General features: G+C 52.4%; 1 protein-coding gene across 1 annotated transcript in view; it reads right to left on the bottom strand.

Annotated features, from left to right (window-relative positions):
* cntnap2a (contactin associated protein 2a) overlaps nt 1–23,991 on the bottom strand; it is a 2,812,093-nt gene that overhangs the window by 1,601,521 nt on the left and 1,186,581 nt on the right. The window contains exon 8 of the mRNA XM_072508818.1: nt 11,090–11,354. Within this exon, the coding sequence (XP_072364919.1) occupies nt 11,090–11,354 (265 nt within the window). The remainder of the gene's footprint in view (nt 1–11,089; nt 11,355–23,991) is intronic.

Below are 23,991 nucleotides of genomic sequence, written 5' to 3'. Positions count from 1 at the left end.
GAAATTCAGGACCCAAAATCTTATTTCTGTTTAAAAATTGTATTCCAGTTAAAAAAAAGTTTTGATTAACTCCAATCGCCGTCAGATTTATTCCATTTCTTTCTTTCTAGGGTTTTAATATTTAAATTGAGAGTGCCGATTACATCATCTGGGAACTCATGTCAAGGAATCACTGGTTCCGACAGTACAATAGAGCTAGATTAACATACTTCCGATGATCATGGAAACTCCCTAGGTTAATAACTATATTTCTGTCAATCTTAATTCAGCTCCTCACATCCTCTGGTTCAGCAATTCTTCCCAATGAGCTCCCCAATGAAGATTAACGAGTCACACTTCAATTTAAAAAAACATGAGGGTACAGTATCTTTCACCACCAAAGTTTGTGATGCATAATTCTAAGGGTTACTATTTCCTTGACTTTTTTTAATAAGCACGTTTATTGAGATTTTGCATTTCACAAACAAAGTTCCGAAATAATACAGCACCAAAAGCAAGGAAGGGAAAAAACAGAAGCGGCTTAAACTACATGAGTGCAGTATGGAACACTGTGGCTGAATACCATAGGCACCGACGACACAACACAGCTTGCTCTTTCCAGATTCCAAACTAGCTGCACCCATGTAGGAGCCAGGAATGGATTTGTCATACCCACCCATGCAAATATAGAAGAAAATGCAGGATGTTGCAAACATACTACTCAGTACAATCAGACACCAAACACAGGCCCAAGGCAGAACCACAATCATTAGGAAAGGAGAGGAGAGGGAGAGGGGACTGGCAACAGTAAGAACATGTTCAGACTGTGGTCAAGCCCAAAGGGCCTCCCAAGGTAGAAAATAAGAGAAGGCAGAGTGAAATAAATAATACCGACCTGAGTTATGCCACCAGATGATAACACCCACCAGTGGAGAAGAGAGAAAGCCAGTCAATTAACAAGAGGGTGGCCCACTCCCACAGGATATCCAACAAGGCACAGGACCTGACCCAGACCTTATTCACCAGAGAGACAAGGGAACAAAAGTCCAGCCTCCCAGGAGGTCCTTCCCCACGCTCTCAGAGGGGGACATTCCAAGCCACTAGGAGCAACAGGAACAGCCACAGCACTGGGCCTGGCCCAGCCCAGCACCAACTGATACATAAAAAAAACTATACCCCTAGGGCTTCCAGCACAACCCAAAAACCTGCACTTCCCATACCCTTCCAACTCCTACCAGAGCAACGCACCATAAGAGGATGATTATTCCAGCCCTCAACCCCGCATGAGAAGAGGAGAAATTGTCAAGACATCCAATGATGAGGCGCCCTGGGAGGGAGGGCCAATTCCCTCCTCCCCGGAACTAACACAGAAACCCCCCAAAACACTGAGCCAGACCAGGATAAGAACCAACACAATGGTCACCCGAATGAAGAGAAGAAAAAGGAGAAGAGAAACCCAGAGAGGCGACACCCAGTTCAAAGTGACCACCACCGCTGCAGAAAGGATAATAAGTGCAACCTCCCTCCTCAACAACCCAACCAGCAGAAAAGCTCCGGGAAAGAACACAAAGATAGATGTTAACAGAGGAAAGGAAAAGCTAATCCTCAAGAAGAAAACAGAAGGAACCCAGTCCTCCCCAGGATACAAACTCTGCCCAGGCCAAAAAAGGATGAAGGCACAGATTCTTAATTCAAAGAACATACAAATCCAAAAGAAAAACCTGAAATGGGATGAGGGGGGGGAAGACGACACGATACTCCGTCTCAACGAGCACTGAACTAACTATAGTCTATAACTAATCAACCATATCCACCCATCCTTCACCCCGCCCCAGTTCTTCATAAATGAGACAGGGGTTGATAAAAAGCACTCTCTTCTCCCAACCATCAGGATTATAAGACACAGTAACCAAAAGGAGTAAAATTGTGCACAAATCTCACTTCCCATGTTTGACTCAAAATGATCTTGCGAACACAGGAAAACAGGACAAGGATAATAAATGGAACAGGCCATCACGCTTACATGTCACACTCCCCTACAGGAAAAAATACAGCAATAAAAAGTCAACATGATCAACAGGGGGTAACGATCTGGATTATCAAAGAACTGCAGGGAAAAATTGCAAGATAAAGATGACGTCCATGTCACACAAGAAGTCAAAGGATCAACAATCACTCTCTAGGACTCCATCAATCGAAGCACAAGACACCATCACTTCCAGTATGGTGTCTTTCCAATGCTCAGGCGGTCCACAGCGGAATGAGTCAACCTGCTTGGCCACCTCCAACACCTCATGACAAGCATCAAGAATAGTATGATATAGGACCAGTGATCAATGGATCCTACTGATTCCTGGCCTCGAAGACAGGATACGTTGCGCCCCATCAAATCTGATGCACCCAGCCTCCAAATCAAGCTTACCAAAGCATGGCAGCTAATTCTTGAACACAATTGGGAATTCATCTCCTATTTCTCGCGAGGAACTGGGCTCAGGGAAACATCTCACCTGGTCCCCATCTCCCGAACCTGTCAGGACAAACAGCACACCATGCAGCAGGGTTCTGCTGACACAAACGCAGCCTCTAACCAGGTATAGTTCTCTTCCGATGCAAGAACCGCTCATGCACATCCGCTGCTGTTTTTAAAGATGTTTTTGTGGGCAGCACGGTAGCATTGTGGATAGCACAATTGCTTCACAGCTCCAGGGTCCCAGGTTCGATTCTGGCTGGGGTCACTGTCTGTGCGGAGTCTGCACATCCTCCCCGTGTATGCGTGGGTTCCCTCCGGGTGCTCTGGTTTCCTCCCACAGTCCAAAGATGTGCAGGTTAGGTGGATTGGCCATGATAAATTGCCCTTAGTGTCCAAAATTGGCCTTAGTGTTGGGTTATGGGGATAGGGTGGAGGTGTTAACCTTGGGTAGGGTACTTTTCCGGGGGCCGGTGTAGACTCGATGGGCCGAATGGCCTCCTTCTGCACTGTAAATTCAATGCAATGATATACCTTGCAATCCTTTGAAGTGAGCCCTAATGACCTGCATTAACAAATGGACATGAACAGCAAATATGGCTAAGAATGTACAACCAATCACTGACAAGAATGGCTACAGGGGCATTCTCTAAGAAACAGTGGAATCCCCTCACTGTGCTTCCAGACAAGGTACCTCCAAAACTACCCAAAAGACTGATTCCCATCTTCAGTAAGGACAAAGGAACATAATGGCCCTCTCATCTCCAAGACCTATATGTCGCCTAGATAGGCGAGTACATGCTGGTCTTCTTGGAATAAACATCTGGGGATGAAAGGCCTGCTTGCTACCAGCCTGTGCTGTCCTGTCTGCCTGTTGGTCTGTGTGTGTGCGCTGTGATAAAAGCAGCTGAAAGTTTGCACACTGAAGAGAATACCATAACCAAGGCAGGGCTCCTGCAAAGATAGCCAGCTTTTTCAGGAACATGGAAAACTCTCTCTTTATGTGCAAGTCAATAAGCCAGCAGAAGGATCGCAGCTGGAAAAGAACTGAAGTCTCTACCAAGCTACCCAGTCACAGGACACCTGAACTAAAGAATCAACTGTTCGCAAATAGAAGCAACTATACTGAAAACAATCATATCAGCACAATGCATATTCCTCCATGCCTCGCAACTCAAGGACTGTTCCATTTCCCCTTTTTGTTTATACAGACTAATTATTGGACTCCATTCTTATCTCTAATCTGTCTGACTATAGATGCATAAACACTTCCGCCTTGTCTATTGTACTGTCATGCTGGGTTTCCCCATCATTGAGGTTGGAGATATTTGTGGATGATTCTCCTCCAATTGTTTAATTGTTCACCACTATTCATGTTTGAATGTTATAGGACTGCAGAGCTTTGATCTGACCTGTTGATTAAAAGATCACTTAGCTCTGTCTATAGAATGTTGCTTCTGTTGAGTATGCATGTAGTTTTAAATTGTAGCTTCACCAGGATGTCACTTCATTTTTAGGTATGGCTGGTGCTGTTCCTGGGATGTTCTTTTACCCTCTTCTACCCATTGAACCAGGATTGGTTACCTATTGATTGTAAAAGCAGCGTTAGGGGTGTGTCAGGCGATGAGGTTACTGATTGTCATGATGTGGAGATGCCAGCGTTGAACTGGGGCAGGCACAGTAAGAAGTCTTACAACACTAGGTTAAAATCCAACAGGTTTATTTGGAATCACTAGCTTTCGGAGTGCAGCTCCTTCATCAGGTGAGTCGCCCAGAGAGGAGCCGCGCTTCGAAAGCTAGTGATTCTAAACAAACTTGTTGGACTTTAACCTGGTGTAAAACTTCTTACTGTTGCTGACTGTGGTTGAATACAATTCTGCTGATGTTAATGGCCCACAGTGACTCATGGATCTCCACTTTTGTGCTGCCAAATCTAATTTGAATCGATTCCAGTTAGCACAGTGGTAGTGCTACACAATATTATGGAGGGTCTCCTCAAGAGAGGAGATGGGACTTCCTCTCCTCAAGAACTCAATGGTGGTCCCTCCCAGATATGAACAGATGAGCCTGTGACAGACAGACAGGTGAGGGCAAATTCAAGTGGGTTTTCCCTCATGCTGGTTCCCTCACTACCTGCAACCCTGAGCAACATGTTGGATTGATCAGTTGAGGGAGGGAAGTAGCTGATAACCACCAGGGTGTTCTCTTGCTCCTGCCTGTCCTGATGTCATTAGACTTCTTCAGGTTCAGAGCTGGTGTTGAGCCCTCCCAGGAACATTATGTCCCAACTGTATACCATTGTGTCCCCACACCTTGAATGGTAATAGAGGGATCTGGAACATTGACCATAAGGTATGATTCAGTAAGCATGACTAGTCAGGCTACTGCTTGACTAATTTGTGGGACACGTATCTCAATTTTGGCAAAGGACGACGTATGCTGATGAGAAGCACTTTGTTTGGTTGCCTGAGTTTGCCTTCATTGTATCTGGTGCCTAGGTCAATGCCAGGTGGTCCATTTGTTCTATTATAAGTCTTGCTTCTTTGTATCAGTTTAATGCACCCGAGTGGCTTGTTAGGCCATCCGAAGAAGCTAAGAGGCAAGCACATTGCTATGATTCTGGAGGCAAATATAGGTCAAATCAGGTAAGGACAGCAGCTTTCCTTCTCTGAATGACATCAATGAATAAGATTTTTTTTGTGACAATCAGTAGTTCAATGTCACCATTCTGGTATTAGCTTTTTATCTTAGATTTAGTTGAATAAGCAGATTGAAATTCCTCAGCTGCTCTGATGTAATTTGAACACATGTGCGCGATTCAACCCAAAAATGTCTATGTTCGGTTTTGGACGCGTTTAGTGGGGTATTTCTTGGCGGATGTAGCGCCAATAAACACCTTGCTATTCAACGGCACTTTGCCACTTTATTTGGCCTGGGGGAGTTTCTCTCAGCTGAGACTGCACTTGGCAAAGCTCGCCAGCAGGGAAGGCTCCTTGCAGATTGGTGCGCCAATTTGGAAGGCTGCCCGATCTGCCCCACCATTCAGAACACCCCTCCCCCCCCTTTCCGGTTTCGACCCCTGCTTCCCCTCAACTTTTAGGAGGCCTCTGGGAACATTCCTTCATCCCCCCTCCACTTGGTAACTGCCCGATCTATGGCAATGCTAACTTGGCACAAGCCAAGAAGTGCCAAGGTGCCAGGGTGACACTGTACTGTCCTGGACCACCCGGGGATCTGTAATGTCCTGGGAGATTCCCCAGATGCCATAATGACTGGTCCATATTTGTGTGGACCAGTACTAAATGGCGACCTGGCGAGGTCTGCCAGCCACAGCTGTTCTGTCGAGAATCCGGCGAATGCATATTTAAATGAGCTTAACGGCTCATTTAAATATGCTGATCTGGGTCACGCCCAATGAAGGCAAGATCCAGATCGCGACTTCTCTCAAGATTCCATTAGATTTCACAAGACATTTTGAGCGTCGCAAGTCTCAGGAGAGGCTTCTTGTGCGATTCTACGGCCTCGTCCTGACACCAAGTTGAGGCCGCTGAGTTGCACCCCATGTTTCTGTGTCAATAGTTCAGGTTTCTGGATTACTAATCCAGCAACATAATCACTATACGCGTGTACCCAGTATAAATGCAGGGGACAAATGACGTGGTCATCACAAAAGTAAATGGGAGAAGTTGATTTAATATCAATAGATCCAGTTACTATTCTAAATCGTTCCAGTTGTGGAACTTCAACGGTGCATGATGTTCCTGTGGTATTACGGTACCTGATCGGCTGGAGCACCATTGGTGGAAACTGTATGCTTTCTATTGGTTAGGATGTATGGTAGCTCTGCCCTGCTATGTGGGGTATAAGAGCCCGTGCCGCCCCAGCAGCCTTCATTCTGTACCTGAGCTGCTGGAGGAAACATCTCGCTTATTAAAGCCTTCAGTTGGACTACAACCTCGCTTTAGTGGTCATTGATCGTGCATCAATTTAATAAGCTATTTTTTTAAAAAAGACAGGATGGAGCTCCGAATCAAGCCGGAGTGTCTGCAACTCAGCCCCCACGCGGCGAATTCAGCGGCAATCTTCAAGCACTGGCTGGCGTGCTTTAAACGGTATCTCGGGATGGCTGAAAACACACCCACGGGAGAGCAGAAAATGCAAGTCCTGCACTCACGGGTGAGCCTGGAGATTTACACCCTCATCGATGAAGCGGAAGACTTCGATGCAACAATAGAGCTGCGAAAAGGACATTATATTCGCCGGTAATCCAGGTCTACGCCCAGCACCGGCTTGCAACAAGGCGACAAACCCCTGGGGGATTGCTGGAAGAATTCTACCATGCACTCCTGGTGTTGGGGAGAAACTGCAGCTGCCCGCAAGTTTCGGCGAGCAAACACACTGATCTCTTGGTCCAGGGCGCTTTCGTGGCAGGTATGCTATCCTCACAAATCCGACAGCGACTGCTAAAAAAAGACACTCTGGGTCTCAGAGAAGCACGGGCCCTTGCAGGCTCCCTTGACGTGGCCTCCAGGAACGCCCGCACTTACATTCCTGACCGCGCGGCATCCCACTGGGCAGTGTGGAACCCCTCCGCAGCCGACCCCGAGACAACCCCCATCCCCCCACAAGCCTGCGCTACAAGGCAGCCTGGCGACCCCGGGGGGCCCCGCTGCTACTTTTGCGGGCAGGCCAAGCACCCCCGCCAGCGCTGCCCGGCCCGCGCATCCATCTGCAAGGGATGCGGCAAAAAGGGCCATTTCATGGGGGTATGTCAGGCCCGTGCGGTTGCCGCGGTCTCCGGCGGCGAATGCGGACCGCCACCACAAACTTCTCCACGGTCCCCGTGTGGCCAGCGGTCACCGCCATCTTCCTATTCCAGGGCCATGTGCGGACCCCGGGCGCCGCCATCTTGTCCACGTTAGAGAGATGGGCACCGCCATTTTGTGCACCCCCAACCATATGTGACCAATGGGAGCCGCCATCTTGGATGAACCCCCAGGACCCCAGCTCGGCTGACCACGCACTACCCGAAGAGAACTCTCAACTGCTGCGATTAGCCTCGGTGACCCTGGATCAGTCCCGGCCTTGAACACTCTCAACTGCTACAACGACCGTATTCATCAACGGGCACGAGACGTCCTGCCTAATTGTCCCTGGGAGCACGGAGAGCTTCATACACCCCGACACGGTAAGGCGCTGTTCTCTCCTCATCCACCCCGTTAATCAAAAAATCTCCCTGGCCTCCGGTTCACACTCAGTGGAGATAAAAGGGTTTTGTGTAGCAAACCTCACAGTCCAGGGAAGGGAGTTCAAAAATTTCCATCTCTACGTCCTTCCCCACCTCTGTGCGGCTACACTCCTGGGTTTAGACTTCCAGTGTAACCTCCAAAGTCTAACCTTCAAATTCGGCAGCCCTATACCCCCCCTTACTGTCTGCGGCCTCGCGACCCTTAAGGTCGACCTTGCCTGTTTGCGAACCTCACCCATCGCCACCAGGAGCAGACGGTACAGTGCCCAGGACCGGATCTTCATTAGGTCAGAGGTCCAAAGGCTACTGAGGGAAGGGGTCATTGAAGCCAGTAATAGCCCGGAAGAGCTCAAGTAGTGGTGGTAAAGACCTGGGAGAAGCATAGGATGGTCATCGACTACAGTCAGACCATCAACAGATTTACGCAGCTGGACGCGTACCCTCTCCCCCGCATATCCGACCTGGTAAACAGGATCGCGCATTATAAGGTCTTCTCCATGGTGGATCTCAAGTCCGCCTACCACCAGCTCCCCATCCGCACTAGTGACCACAAATACACTGCCTTCGAGGCAGATGGGCGGCTCTATTACTTCTTAAGGGTTCCCTTCGGTGTCACCAACGGGGTCTCGGTTTTCCAGCGCGAGATGGACTGAATGGTTGACCGGTACGGTTTACGGGCAACATTCCCATATCTCGATAATGTCACCATCTGCGGCCACGACCAGCAGGACCACGACACCAAACTCCGAAAATTCCTCCAGACCGCTAAAATCCTTAACCTTACATACAACAAGGATAAATGCGTGTTTAGCACCGACCGCCTAGCCATCCTCGGCTACGTAGTGTGAAATGGAGTTATAGGCCCCGACCCTCAATGCATGCGCCCCCTTATGGAGTTCCCCCTCCCTCACTGCTCCAAGGCCCTGAAGCGTTGCCGAGGGTTTTTCAGTTACTACGCCCAGTGGGTTCCCAGCTATGCGGACAAGGCACGTCCCCTGATCAAATCTACAGCTTTTCCCCTGTCGATAGAGGCCCGCCAGGCCTTCAGCCGCATCAAAGCAGACATTGCAAAGTCCACAATGCACGCCATCGACGAGTTCCTCCCATTCCAGGTCGAGAGCGATGCGTCTGATGTCGCTCTGGCGGTCACCCTCAACCAAGCAGGCAGACTAGTGGCCTTCTTCTCACGTACCCTCCATGCTTCCAAAATCTGCCACTCCTCAGTCGAAAAGGAGGCCCAGGCCATAATTGAAGCTGTGCGACATTGGAGGCATTACCTGGCCGGCAGGAGATTCACTCTCCTCACTGACCAACGGTCGGTTGCTTTCATGTTTGATAATGCACAGCGGGGCAAGATAAAAAACAACAAGATCTTGCGGTGGAGGATCGAACTCTCCACCTACAACTGTGAGATCTTGTACCGTCCCAGGAAGCTAAATGAGCCTCCTGACGCCCTGTCCCGTGGCACATGCGCCACCGCACAAGTGGACCGCCTCCAAGCCTTCCACGAGGACCTCTGCCACCCGGGGGTCACTCGCTTTTTCCATTTTGTCAAGACCCGCAACCTGCCCTACTCCGTCGAGGAGGTCAGGACAGCCACCAGGGACTGCCAAATCATGCGCGGAGTGCAAACCGCACTTCTACCGGCCAGAGAAAGCACATCTGATAAAGGCTTCCTGTCCCTTTGAACGCCTCAGCATGGACTTCAAAGGCCCCCTCCCGTTCACCGACCGCAACATGTACTTCCTGAACGTGATAGATGAGTACTCCCGGTTCCCATTCGCCATCCCCTGCCCCGACATGACCGCAACCACCGTCATCAAGGACCTCCATAGCATTGTTCGGGTTCCCCGCTTACATACATAGTGATAGGGGGTCCTCCTTTATGAGCGACGTACTGCGTCAATTCCTGCTCAGCAAGGGCATCGCCTCGAGCAGGACGACCAGTTACAACCCCCGGGGTAATGGACAGATAGAGAGGGAGAACGGAATGGTCTAGAAGACTGTCCTACTGGTCCTACGGTCCAGGAACCTCCCAGTCTCCCGCTGGCAGGAAGTCCTCCACTCCATCCAGTCGCTGCTTTGTACCACCACCAACCAGACACCTCACAAATGTCTTCTTGTCTTCCCCAGGAAGTCCTCCTCTGGGACCTCGCTCCCGACCTGGCTGGCAGCAACCGGACCCATCCTGCTCCGAAAACACGTGCGGGCGCAAAAGTCGGACCCGTTGGTCGAGAGGGTCCATCTGCTCCATGCTAACCCCCAGTACTTCATTTGTACCACCACCAACCAGACACCTCACAAATGTCTCCTTGTCTTCTCCAGGCAGTCCTCCTCTGGGACCTCGCTCCCGACCTGGCTGGCAGCAACCGGACCCATCCTGCTCCGAAAACACGTGCGGGCGCAAAAGTCGGACCCGTTGGTCGAGAGGGTCCATCTGCTCCATGCTAACCCCCAGTACGCCTACGTGGCGTACCCCGACGGCCGACAAGATACGGTCTCCCTACGAGACCTGGCGCCCGCTGGAGCCCCATGCACACCCCAGCCACCAGTCCCACCCACCCCTCCACCGGGGCACCTTACAGGAGGATCGGTCCTTCCACCGGCCTCGTCTAGGCCCCCCCCACACACCGACGCACCCCTCAGGCGCTCCCTTCCCAGGTCAACCGTTTTCCCCACCAGCACCGTCTAGGGGTGCCGAAGCTGCCATGGAGATCGAAGCCATGCTCCCGGAGTCACAGACGCCCGAGCCTCCACTGGAGTCACCACCGAAGCTCCGACGATCACAGAGGACGACGAGGGCCCCCGATCAACTGATTGCTTAATTTTAAATTGTAAACTGTAAACTGTAAATTTAAATCATCAATTGTAAATAGCTATCAGAATTTTAAATAGTTACAAAACGCTGTACGGAGGTTTTACGGTACCTCCGTAACTAATTCTACCACGTTGCCATGTTTGTAGTATCAGTCCACCACCCCCGCCGGACTCTTTTTTTAACAGCGGGTGAATGTGGTATTAGAGGTATTACGGTACCTGATAGGCTGGAGCACCATTGGTGGAAACTGTATGCTTTCTATTGGTTAGGATGTATGGTAGCTCCGCCCTGCGAAGCGTGGTATAAGAGCCCGTGCCGCCCCAGCAGCCTTCATTCTGTACCTAAGCTGCTGGGGGAAACATCTAGCTTATTAAAGCCTTCAGTTGGACTACAACCTCGCTTTCGTGGTCATTGATCGTGCATCAGTTCCGAAAGTAAAAAGCAAAAGAAAACATAAAAATGGAATATTAAAATGAATGAGAATTCTTTAATTTTCATTGAGGAGGTCTCTTCTGTGATTCTCATACTTCCCAAAGCTTAGGTGAAGATTTCAACTGTTTATTTGGTTCACACATACCTGCAGACATCTCGATGCTGTTCATCTTTGTTTGGTTGACGCTGATGCTAATGCTGACTTTTCCATCACTGAGGTCAATCTCCACCATTCCATAGCCCGGGGCAAATCTGCTCAATAAGAGTAGACTGTTGGGGTTCCATGTCCGAAACATAAAGTTGACTGAAAACAAATCCTGGTTCATGTGCCCAGGCAGCAGCAGGTAACTGCTGCTATTGAAAAACACAGGAACGGCACGAGATTCCATACAGGAGAAGCTCAGATTACCCTGGAAGGAAAAATAAGGAACAAGTATTAATACTTCAAATACAGGCAGCACAGTCCTCGACACAAATCTTTTTCTTTCCAAATGGTGTAAAGGTCTTCACACATTACATTGATTATTCACTTCCTTTCTGTTGTGTCAGCTGTGGTTCAGTTTGAAGCACTCTTTCCTCTCATTTGGATGGTTCTAAATTCAAGCCCCAGTCAAGGACTTCAGCACAAATTCCAAACTGATGCTCTAGTTCATTGTTGCGGGAGGACAACATTATCTGAGGTAGAGTTTTCAGATGGGATTTTAAATTGAGGCTTTGTTTGCCTTTTCAGGTCGATATAAAGATCCTATGCACTCACTCAAAGATAAGCACGGGCATTCCTTCTAGTACTCTGGCCAATAATTTGTGGAGCCTTGTGATGTGAAAATAGGTTGTCTTGTTTCCGACATTATGCAATGATTACACTTCAAAAGTTATTCATTGGCTTCAAAGTAATTTGAGACATTTTAAGGTTGTGAAAGTTGCTACATAAATTCTCTTTCTTTCGATGACTATTCTCGTCAAGACAACAAGTAGCTGGCCCTTCGTATTTAGTCGAGCAGTCTTGAGGCTAATTGAAACAAATAAACTGCTGATTGATCAACTAATTCAACATAAATGAGACCTTGAACATTGTTTATTTTTTATTGTTGCAGACTACAGTGCATTTAATCACTCGCTCAGTGGGCTAACTATATGAGAGTGGTTATGTTGTACCTTCTTTCCAAGGTAATGAATTTAGTCAATGACAGCAGTTTTGAAGATGCTGAAACTTTTTTCACTTTGTGTGGGGGAAAAGCAAAATTACCTTTGGTGGGATTCTCCGTCCAGCGACCCCGGAATCATGAAACGCTATTGGGCAGAGAATCAAGTTTGAGGTGAAAATCGAGGCCGGTGCTGGTTGCCCAATGGAATGCCATGCTTCAGACCCTCGACAGCAGTGTGAATGCGTTCTACGCTGCACGCCAGCGTAGCCATGCAAATTGTACAGTAAATGTCGCTGGCGTATCATAAATGGGCCCGCCCCCCGGTGTTCTCCGGGTCTCCCGTGATGCTCTGCCTCCATCAGGAGGAATTACTGATGGCGAGGTTCACTTGTGGTATTTAAAATCGGGAGATAGCGCTGTGGCTGCTGAGGGAGAGTGAGGAAGTAAGACATGTTCCCAGAGGCGCGACTGTGGGCTGTTGGTCCTGCTGCTGGTTGGGCAGGCTTGGGGGAGCATCTGCCAGGTGCGGGGTGAGTAGCAGGGGCTGACCAGAGCATGGGCCGTGAGGTTGGGGTGTTGTGGTAAACACCACAAGTAACACATTGCATGTATTACGGTACTGCCCATGTATTACAGGTACCACAGTAAATCCTAGCCTGCTGGCTCCTCCCAGCAGACGGTGTATAAAAGTGTATGCTCTACTGCGCTGCTCCTATTCTGGTTCCAGCTGCAGGAGGCACAACATCTTGTGCAATAAAGCCTCGATTGTTTCATCATTCTCATCTTGTGGTAATTGACGTTACATCAATTTATTGCACAAGATTTTAAAAGATGAACATCTTAATCAAGCCTGATCGCCTGGAGCTGAGCCCTCACGCAGCCAACGCCACGTCCACCTTCGACCACTGGCTAGCCTGCTTCGAAGGCTACCTCAGAGCAGCCACTGAAGACTTCTCGGACCCAATGAAGCTCCAAGTCCTCTATTCACGGGTGAGCCGTGAAATTTGTCCCCTCATCCGGGATGCGCCCACCTACACAGAAGCGATGACGCTACTTAAGGGACATTACATTAAGTCGGTGAATCAAGTGTACGTCAGCCACCTCCTGGCCACGAGATGGCAACTCCCGGGGGAGACTCTGGACGATTTCTTGCGGGCTCTACAGATTCTCGGTAAGAACTGTGACTGCCAGGCAGTTTCGGCAGTCCAACACACCGAACTATTAATCAGAGAGGCTTATGTCACGGGCATGAAGTCTACGTACGTTCGCCAGCGACTATTGGAAGGGGGTACGCTAGATCTTGCAGAGACGAGGCAGCTTGCTAACTCACTAGAAGTGGCCTCCCCGACATCCGATTGCGGCTATGCTGAGCTAAGTCGCTCGTTCGGCAGCTCCCGTCAGAAACGGACTTTTGGGCTCTTTTTAGCGGCCCCAGCAGCATTTGTTTGATGGTTCCCAGTGTGGGAAGGCGACAATACGATTCCCCCGGCACTGTATGGACTGGACCAGGAGTGGAGCATAGAAAAAAGTGATTTTGGTGCAGCGAAAAGTGCGAGGGAGGAGAACCAAGATGGCGACGGGTGGAGACCAGGCAGCGTGGGTGCAATGGTCGCAAGAGCAGCAGGAGTTCCTCAAGCGCTGTTTTGCGGACCTGAAGGCAGAGCTGCTGGAGCTGATGAAGGCATCGATCGATAAGCTGGTCGAGACCCAGAAGACCAAAGAGGCGACGATCCGGGAGGTGCGGCAAAAGGCCTCGGAGAACGAGGACGAGATCTTGGGCCTGGCAGTGAAGGTGGAGGCACACGAGGCGCTGCACAAGAAGTGGCAAGAAAAGTTTGAAGACATAGAGAATCGGTGGAGGAGGAAGAACCTTCGGATTCTGGGTCTCCCGGAGGGAGTGGAGGGGTCAGATGCTGGAACATACGTGGTCACGATGCTGAACACGCTGATGGGCGTAGGAGCTTTCCCGAGGCCCCTGGAGCTGGATGGGTCTCACCGAGTCCTGGCGAGGAGGCCCAAGGCCAACGAGCCGCTGCGGGCGGTATTGGTGCGGTTCCACCGCTTTGTGGACAGGGAGTGTGTCCTGAGATGGGCTAAAAAGGAGCGGAGCAGTAGGTGGGAGAACACAGAGATCCGTATATATCAGGACTGGAGCGCGGAGGTGGCCAAGAAGAGGGCCGGGTACAACCGGGCTAAGCTGGTTCTGCATCGGAAGGGAGTGAAATTCGAGATGCTGCAGCCGGCGCGACTGTGGGTCACATTTAAGGACCGACACCATTACTTTGAGACGCCGGAGGAGGCGTGGACATTTATCCAGGCTGAAAAGTTGGACACGGACTGAAGGTTTGTTGGAAGGGGGCGTCGAGGGGGGGGTTATTGTGTTTTGGGGGATGTTCTGTTCTGTTTTCTTTGGTGCTGGGTGGGGTTGAGTAAATGGTTCGATGTGGGGGTTGTTTGAGAGTGTAGGTGTTGGTGGTTGGAAGGATGGGGCCCCGCCGGGGAGGTGGGGGGGGGGGGGGGATGGGAGGCCCGAGGAGGGGGGGGGGTGAGATAAGGCCGCAAAAAGGAGCTGCGTCAGAAAGGGCGGGGCCGGCTTGGTGGAAAGCGCGGGCTTTTTCCCGCACTCGGGACGGAAGGGGGCATGGCCGGGGGGGGGGGGAAGGGCGGTGTTGGAGAGGAGCGCATGCTGATTGCCAGGAGGGGGAGGAGAGATTCTCACACTGGGGGGTCGACGGACTGGCGGGAGAGACCGGGGTCAGCAGGAGTCAGCTGACTTTTGGGAGTGCCATGGGGGGAGCAATACAGATAGGGAGGGACCTAGCTGGGGGGAGGAGGGGGGGGAAGGGGAGGGGAATTGGGTTGCTGCTGCATTGGCCAAAGGGGAGCTGGAGTCGGGGCGGGGCTCCACGCCTGGGGGGATGGAGGGTGCGGGAGACGCGGGCATGTGGCTGGCCTAGAAAGGGAGATGGCTAGTCGGCAGGGGGGGGGGGCCTGATCTGGCTGATAACGTGGTATGTGAGAGACCTGAACGAGCCGGTAAAGAGGGCCCCTGTGTTCGCGCACCTGAAGGGACTGAAGGCAGATGTGGTCATGCTCCAGGAGACGCATTTGAAGATGGCAGATCAGGTTACGCTGAGAAAGGGGTGGGTAGGGCAGGTTTTCCACTCGGGGTTGGACGCGAAGAACCGAGGTGTGCCGATCTTGGTGGGGAAGCGGGTGTCGTTTGAGGCGCTAAACATCGTGGCAGATAATGGAGGTCGGTACGTGATGGTGAGTGGCAAGCTGCAGGGGGTGCGGGTGGTACTAGTGAATGCATACGCCCCGAATTGGGACGATGCCGGATTCATGAGGCCCATGTTGGGTCGGATTCTGGACCTGGAGACAGGGAGTTTGAAAATGGGGGGGGGACTTCAACACGGTGTTGGACTCAGCATTGGACCGCTCCAGGTCCAGGATGGGTAAGAGGCCAGCGGCGGCCAAGGTGCTTAGGGGGTTTATGGACCAGATGGGGGAAGTGGACCCCTGGAGGTTTGCCAGGCCAGGGGCCAGGGAATTTTCCTTTTTTTCCCAAGTCCATAAAGCTTACTCCCGGATAGATTTTTTCATCTGAGTAGGGCACCAATCCCGAGACTGGAGGGCACGGAATATTCGGCCATAGCCATCTCAGACCATGCCCCGCATTGGGTGGAGCTGGAGTTGGGGGAGGAGAGGGACCAGCGCCCGCTGTGGCGCCTCGATGTGGGACTGTTGGCGGATGAGGAGGTGAGCAGGCGGATCCGGGGGTGCATTGATAGATATTTAGAGGCTAACGACAATGGGGAGGTGCAAGTGGGGGTGGTCTGGGAGGCGCTGAAGGCAGTTGTCAGGGGGAAGCTAATCTCCACTAGGGCCCACAAGGAGAGGAAGGAGAGGAGAGAGAGGGAGAGATTGGTGGGGGAGATATTAAGGGTGGATAGGAGGTATGCAGAGGTCCCCGAGGAGGGATTACTCAAGGAGCGACGAAGCCTCCAGGCCAAATTCGACCTGTTGACTACCAGGAAGGCAGAGGTGCAGTGGAGGAAAGCGCAAGGGGCGGTGTACGAATATGGGGAGAAGGCGAGCCGGATGTTGGCACATCAGCTTCGGAAGCGGGAGGCAGCGAGGGAGATTGGGGGAGTTAGGGATAGAGGGGGGAACATGGTGCGGAGTGCGGTGGGAATAAATGGGGTATTCAGGGACTTTTATGAGGAGCTGTATAGGTCTGAGCCCCCGACGGAGAGGGGGGATGCGCCGATTTTTGGATCGGCTGAGGTTTCTGAGGGTGGAGGAGGAGCAGGTGGTTGGGCTAGGGGCACTGATTGGGCTGGAGGAGCTGGTTAAGGGGTTGGGGAGCATGCAGGCAGGGAAGGCCCCGGGGCCGGATGGGTTCTTGGTGGAATTCTACCGGAAGTACATGGACCTGTTGGGCCCACTACTAGTGAGGACTTTCAATGAGTCGAGGGAGGGGGGGGGGGCCCTGCCCCCGACAATGTCCAGGGCGCTGATCTCGTTGATCTTGAAACGGGACAAGGACCCATTACACTGTGGGTCGTACAGGCCAATCTCTCTCCTCAACGTGGACGCGAAGTTGCTGGCGAAGGTGCTGGCTACCAGAATTGAGGACTGTGACCCGGGGGTGATTCACGAGGACCAGACAGGATTTGTGAAGGGTAGGCAGTTGAACACCAATTTGCGGAAGCTCCTCAACGTAATTATGATGCCTGCAGTGGAGAGGGAAGTGGAGGTAGTGGCGGCTATGGACGCGGAGAAGGCCTTTGATAGGGTGGAGTGGGAATGTCTTTGGGAAGTGCTGAGGAGGTTTGGGTTCGGGTAGGGGTTCATCAGTTGGGTTACGCTACTTTATGAAGCCCCGGTGGCGAGTATGGCCACGAACCGGCGGAGGTCGGAATACTTTCAGCTGTACCGGGGGACGAGGCAGGGGTGTCCCCTATCCCCCTTGTTGTTCGCATTGGCAATTGAGCCTTTGGCTATGGCACTGAGGGAGTCCAGGAACTGGAGGGGACTGGGTCTGGGGGGAGAGGAATACCGTGTGTCGCTGTATGCCGATGACCTGTTATTGTATGTGGCGGACCCAGTGGAGGAGATGCCAGAGGTTTATGCGGATCCTCAGGGAGTTTGGGACTTTTACGGATATAAGCGTAACATAGGGAAGAGTGAGCTCTTTCTGATACACCCAGGGGACCAGGGAAGGGAGATAGACGAGCTTCCGCTGAAGAGGGCGGAAAGGAGCTTTCGGTATCTGGGGTTCCAGGTGTCTAGGAGTTGGGGGGCCCTGCACAAGCTCAATTTGACGTGGCTGGTGGAGCAGATGGAGGAGGAGTTTAAAAGGTGGGATGGGTTGCCACTGTCGATGGTGGGTAGGTGCAGTCGGAGAAAATGACGGTCCTTCCGAGGTTCCTCTTTGTGTTCCAGTGTCTTCCCATCCTGATCCCTAAGGCCTTTTTTAAACGGGTCAGCAGGAGCATCATGGGATTCGTGTGGGCGAGTAAGACCCCGAGGGTAAAAAGGGTGTTTCTGGAGCGTAGCAGGGACAGAGGAGGGCTAGCGTTGCCCAATCTATGTGGGTACTACTGGGCTGCCAATGTGACGATGATCCATAAGTGGGTAATGGAGGGGGAGGGGGCAGCGTGGAAGAGGCTGGAGATGGCGTCCTGTGTGGGCACGAGTCTGAGAGCGCTGGTGATGGCACAGCTGCCGCTCCCGCCGACAAGGTACACCACGAGTCCGGTGGTGGCGGCGACTCTGAAAATTTGGGGGCAGTGGAGGCGCCACAGGGGTGAGGTAGAGGCCTTGGTTTGGTCCCCGATCCGAGAGAACCATTGGTTTGTCCCGGGAGAATCAATGGGAGGTTTCTGAGCTGGCATCGGGCAGGAATTAAAAGAATGGGGGATCTGTTTATAGATGGGATGTTCGCGAGCCTTGGGGCGCTGGAGGAGAAATTTGGGCTGCCCCCCGGAAACGCCTTCAGGTACATGCAGGTGAGGGCGTTCGTGCGTCGGCAGGTGAGGGAATTTCCGCTGCTTCCAGCACGTAAGCTTCAAGATAGGGTGCTATCGGGGGTGTGGGTTGGAGAAGGCAAGGTCTAGGCGGTCTATCAGGAGATGCAGGAAGAGGAGGAGACCTCGGTGAAGGAGCTAAAGGGTAAATGGGGGGAGGAGCTTGGGGAGGAGATAGATGAGGGTCTGTGGGCTGATGCCCTGGGTAGGGTTAATTCTTCCTCCTATTGCGCCAGGCTGAGCCTGATACAATTTAAGGTTCTTCACGTAGCGCATACAAGCAGAAACTCAAGCGATACAAGCAGAAACTCAAGTGGGAGAATCCAGCTAAGAAGGTTGTGCAGTGCTGGTCCGAGGAGACAGAAGAGCTCTTACGTGACTGTTTAGAGACAGTGGACTGGTCCATATTTAAGAACTCAGTGAGCAACTTAAATGAGTATGCCACCACCGTCACAGACTTCATCAGCAAATGTGTGGACGACTGCATGCCAAAGAAAGCAGTGCATGCGTTCCCCAACCGGAAACCATGGCTCAATCGTGAGATTGACTCCCTACTGAAGGGCAGATCTGAAGCGTTCAAGGCAGACGACCTTGACCTGTACAAGAAACCCAGGTACGACCTCGGCAAAGCCATCCGGAATGCCAAGAGAGAATATCAAACCAAGCTAGAGTCACAGACAGACTCTCGGCGGTTGTGGCAAGGACTAAACAACATAACGGGCTACAAAGCGAAGCTGAACAGTATCTCTGGCAGCAGCGCACCCCTCCCCGATGAACTCAATGCATTCTATGCTCGGTTCGAGCAGGTAACCAACAATCCGCTGGCGAGTGCCCCAGCAGCCCATAATTCACCCATACCCACCATCACAGCTTCCGAAGTCAGATTGGCGTTCCTGAAAGTGAACCCTCGGAAGGCGACGGGCCCAGACGGGATCCCTGGTCGTGCACTCAGAGCCTGCGCGGACCAGTTGGCAGAGGTATTCATGGACATCTTTAACCTGTCCCTACTCCACTCCGAGGTCCCCACCTGCTTCATGAAGACCACCATCATACCGGTACCAAAGAAGAACCAGGCAACGTACCTCAATGACTACTGACTAGTGGCCTTGACTTCAGTCGTAATGAAGTGCTTTGAGAGGTTGATCATGAAGCGCATCACCTCCATACTCCCAGAACGCCTTGATCCACTGCAATTCGCATACTGCTGCAACCGGTCCACATCAGACACCATTTCCCTGGCCCTACACTCATCCCTAGAGCATCTCGAAAACAAGGACTCCTACATTAGACTCCTATTTATTGACTACAGCTCCGCGTTCAACACCATAATCCCAGCCAAGCTCATATCAAAGCTCCAAAACCTAGGACTTGGCTCCCCACTCTGCAACTGGATCCTCGATTTTCTGACCAACAGACCACAATCAGTATGAATGAACAACAACACCTCCTCCACAATAGTCCTCAACACCGGCGCCCTGCAAGGCTGCGTACTTAGCCCCCTACTCTACTCCCTGTACACACATGACTGTGTGGCAAAACTTGGTTCTAACTCCATGTACAAGTTTGCTGACGATACGACCATAGTGGGCCGGATCTCGAATAACGATGAGTCCGAATACAGGAGGGAGATAGAGAACCTAGTGGAGTGGTGTAGCGACAACAATCTCTCCCTCAATGCCAGCAAAACTAAAGAGCTGGTAATTGACTTCAGGAAGCAAAGTACTGTACACGCCCCTGTCAGCATCAACGGGGCCGAGGTGGAGATCGTTAGCAGTTTCAAATTCCTAGGGGTGCACATCTCCAAAAATCTGTCCTGGTCCACCCACGTTGACGCTACCACCAAGAAAGCACAACAGCGCCTATACTTCCTCAGGAAACTTAGGAAATTCGGCATGTCCACATTGACTCTTACCAACTTTTACAGATGCACCATAGAAAGCATCCTATCGGGCTGCATCACAGCCTGGTATGGCAACTGCTCGGTCCAGGACAGCAAGAAACTTCAGAGAGTCGTGAACAGCGCCCAGTCCATCACACGAACCTGCCTCCCATCCATTGACTCCATCTACACCTCCCGCTGCCTGGGGAAAGCGGGCAGTATAATCAAAGATCCCTCCCACCCGGCTTACTCACTCTTCCAACTTCTTCCATCGGGCAGGAGATACAGAAGTCTGAGAACACGCACAAACAAACTCAAAAACAACTTCTTCCCCACTGTCACCAGACTCCTAAATGACCCTCTTATGGACTGACTTCATTAACACTACACCCTGTATGCTTCATCCGATGCCGGTGCTTATGTAGTTACATTGTATATGTTGTGTTGCCCTATTATGTATTTTATTTTATTCCCTTTTCTTCTCATGTACTTAATGATCTGTTGAGCTGCTCGCAGAAAAATACTTTTCACTGTACCTCGGTACACGTGACAATAAACAAATCCAATCCAATATAAGTGTACGATGTTGATCTGTGTGTTTTATGCTTTTTTTTTCTGTAAGGGGGGGTGTTTTGTTGAAAATTTGCTAAAATTGAATATAAATATTATTTTAAAAAAATAAGTGGCCTCCCGTGATCTGGAGGCTTACACCTCCGATGGCGCGGCACCCTCATGGGCACCGTGGGCCCCACCAGCTGCTGACTCGAGCTCACCTCAAGCCTGCGCCACGCGGCAGCCAGCCAACTCCGAGGGGGCCCCAAGTGTTATTTTTGTGGCCAGAGCAAACATCTCAGGCAGCGCTGCCCGGCGCGGAGCGCGATCTGCAACGGGTGCGGGAAGAAGAGCCACTTTGTTTCCGTTTGCCAGGCCCGGTTGGTCGCCACTGTTTCTAAGCCCGGCATTGCTGCACCCTCCACGTGTGATCCAGGGGCGCCGCCATCTTCTTCACCACAAGCCACGTGCGGCCCATGGGTGCCACCATCTTTGATGCTGCCCGCCATGTGCGCCACGTGTGCGCCGCCATCTTCGGTCCCATTTTGGACCGCGCCTCAGGACTCCTGCTCGTCTGGCCGTTCGCTGCCCACTGATACCTCCGCCACCACTGATCAGCCCGGGATCTCCCAACATCTGCCGCAGCTCACCTCCATCACCTTGGATCAGTCTCAGCCCACAACCTCGCGACCGCTACGATGACGGGGAAGATCAACGGGCGCGAGACGACCTGCCTCTTTGACTCGGGGAGCACAGAGAGTTTCATCCACCCTGCTACGGTAAGGCGCTGCTCCCTCCCGGTACTCCCCATCACCCAGAAAATCTCCCTGGCCTCCGGATCCAATTCCGTGGAAATCCGGGGGTACTGTGTCGTGACCCTCACCGTTCAGGGCGTAGAGTTCAGCAACTTCAGGCTCTACGTATTCCCCCACCTCTGTGCTGCCCTGTTACTAGGCCTTGATTTTCAATGCCACCTCCAAAGCATTACTTTGAAATTCGGCGGACCCCTGCCCCCCCCTCACCGTCTGCGGCCTCACGACCCTTAAGGTCGATCCACCTTCACTATTTGCAAACCTCACACCGGACTGCAAGCCCGTCGCCACTAGGAGCAGACGGCACAGTGCGCAGGACAGGGCCTTTATCAAGTCGGAGGTCCAACGGCTTCTGCGGGAGGAGATCATTGAGGCCAGTAACAGCCCCTGGAGAGCTCAAGGGGTGGTAGTGAAGACTGGGGAGAAGCACATGATGGCCATTGACTACAGACAGACCATCAACCGGTATACGCAGCTCGACGTGTATCCCCTCCCACGCATATCTGATATGGTCAATCAGATTGCGCAGTATCGAGTCTTCTCCATAGTAGACTTGAGGTCCGCCTACCACCAGCTCCCCATCCGCCCGGAGGACTTCCAATACACAGCGTTCGAAGCAGATGGCCGCCTCTATCATTTCCTTAGAGTTCCCTTCGGCGTCACCAATGGGGTCTCGGTCTTCCAGCGAGAGATGGACCGAATGGTTGACCAGTACAGGCTGCGGGCCACCTTCCTGTACCTAGATAACGTCACCATCTGCGGCCACGATCAGCAGGACCACGACGCAAATGTCCAAAAATTCCTCCATACCGCCAAACTCCATAACCTCACCTACAATAAGGAGAAATGCGTGTTCCGCACCAACTGCTCAGCCATCCTTGGCTACGTAGTGAAAAATTGAGTCCTAGGGCCCGACTCCGACCGCATGGATCTCCCCCTCTCCCACTGCCCCAAGGCCCTGAAACGATGCCTGGGGTTTTTCTCATATTACGCCCAGTGGGTCCCTAATTATGCGGACAAGGCTCGCCCACTCATTAAGTCCACTGATTTTACCCTGACGGCTGAGGACATCGCCAAGGCCACGATGCACGTAGTCGACCCTCCCCTTTCAGGTGGAGAGCGATGCATCAGACTTAGCTCTGGCCGCCACCCTCAACCAGGCAGGCAGACCCGTGGCTTTCTTTTCCCGCACCCTCCATGCCTCCGAAATTCGGCACTCCTCTGTCGAAAAGGAGGCCCAGGCCATTGTGGAAGCTGTGCGACATTGGCGGCATTACCTGACCGGCAGGAGATTCACTCTCCTCACTGACCAACGGTCGGTTGCCTTCATGTTCAACAACACGCAGCGGGACAAGATCAAAAATGACAAGATCTTGAGGTGGAGGATCGAACTCTCCACCGAGAACTATGAGATCCTGTATCGCCCGGGGAAGCTCAATGAGCCCCCTGAAGTCCTATCCCGCGGCACATGTGCCAGTGCACAAGTGGACCGACCCCGGGCTCTCCACAATGACCTCTGCCACCAGGAGGTCACCCAGTTCTTCCATTTTGTCAAGGCCTGCAACCTGCCCTACTCCACCGAGTAGGTCAGGACCGTAACCAGAGACTGCCAAGTCTGCGCAGAGAGCAAACCGCACTTCTACCGGCCAGATAGAGCGCACCTGGTGAAGGCCTCCCGCCCCTTTGAGCGCCTCAGCATGGACTTCAAAGGGCCCCTCCCCTCCACCGACCGCAACGTGTACTTCCGCAACGTAACTGCTGAGTACTCCCAGTTCCCTTTTGCCATCCCATGCTCCGACATGACTTCTGTCACGGTCATCAAAGCCCTGCACAGCATCTTCACTCTGTTCGGTTTTCCCACCTACATCCACAGCGATCGGGGGTCCTCCTTCATGAGTGATGAGCTGCGTCAGTTCCTATTCAGCAAGGGCATCGCCTTGAGCAGGACGACCAGCTACAACCCCGAGGAAACGGGCAGGTGGAGAGGGAGAACGGGACGGTCTGGAAGGCCGTCCAGCTGGCCCTTCGGTCTAGAAATCTCCCGGTCTTCCGCTGGTAGGAGGTCCTCCCCGATGCACTCCATTCCATCCGGTTGCTCCTGTGCGCCTCCACTAATGAGACCCCTCACGAACGTGTGTTTGCCTTCCCCAGGAAGTCCACCTCCGGGGTCTCACTCCCAACATGGCTGACAGTCCCTGGACCCGTCCTCCTCCGGAAGCATGTGCGGGGCCATTAATCGGATCTCTTGGTTGAGAAAGTCCACCTCCTCCATGCAAACCCGTAGTACGCCTACGTGGAACACACCAGCGAGCGACAGGACACAGTCTCAGTCCGGGACCTGGCACCCGCTGGATCCCCACCCACAACCCCCGACCTGACACCACTCCTTCCCACTCCCCCCCCCCCCCGGTTGCCTCTTTCACCCCTGCGCCACACACCCGCCCACCAACAAACCTCACCGCAACCGCCACCCCAGCAGGATCCGTCCCCTCACTGGATCCACTAAGGGGTGACGAAGACGAGGACAACATGCTCCCAGAGTCGCAGGTGACCATGTCGGCGCCCACATCACCACCAGGACTGAGGCGATCGCAGCGGAGGGTCAGAGCCCCAGACAGACTCAA

This window comes from Scyliorhinus torazame, chromosome 6 (genome assembly GCF_047496885.1).
Source record: "Scyliorhinus torazame isolate Kashiwa2021f chromosome 6, sScyTor2.1, whole genome shotgun sequence".
NCBI lineage: Eukaryota > Metazoa > Chordata > Chondrichthyes > Carcharhiniformes > Scyliorhinidae > Scyliorhinus > Scyliorhinus torazame.
Note: the sequence above shows the minus strand (reverse complement) of the source record. Positions and strands in the feature narration are given on the sequence as shown.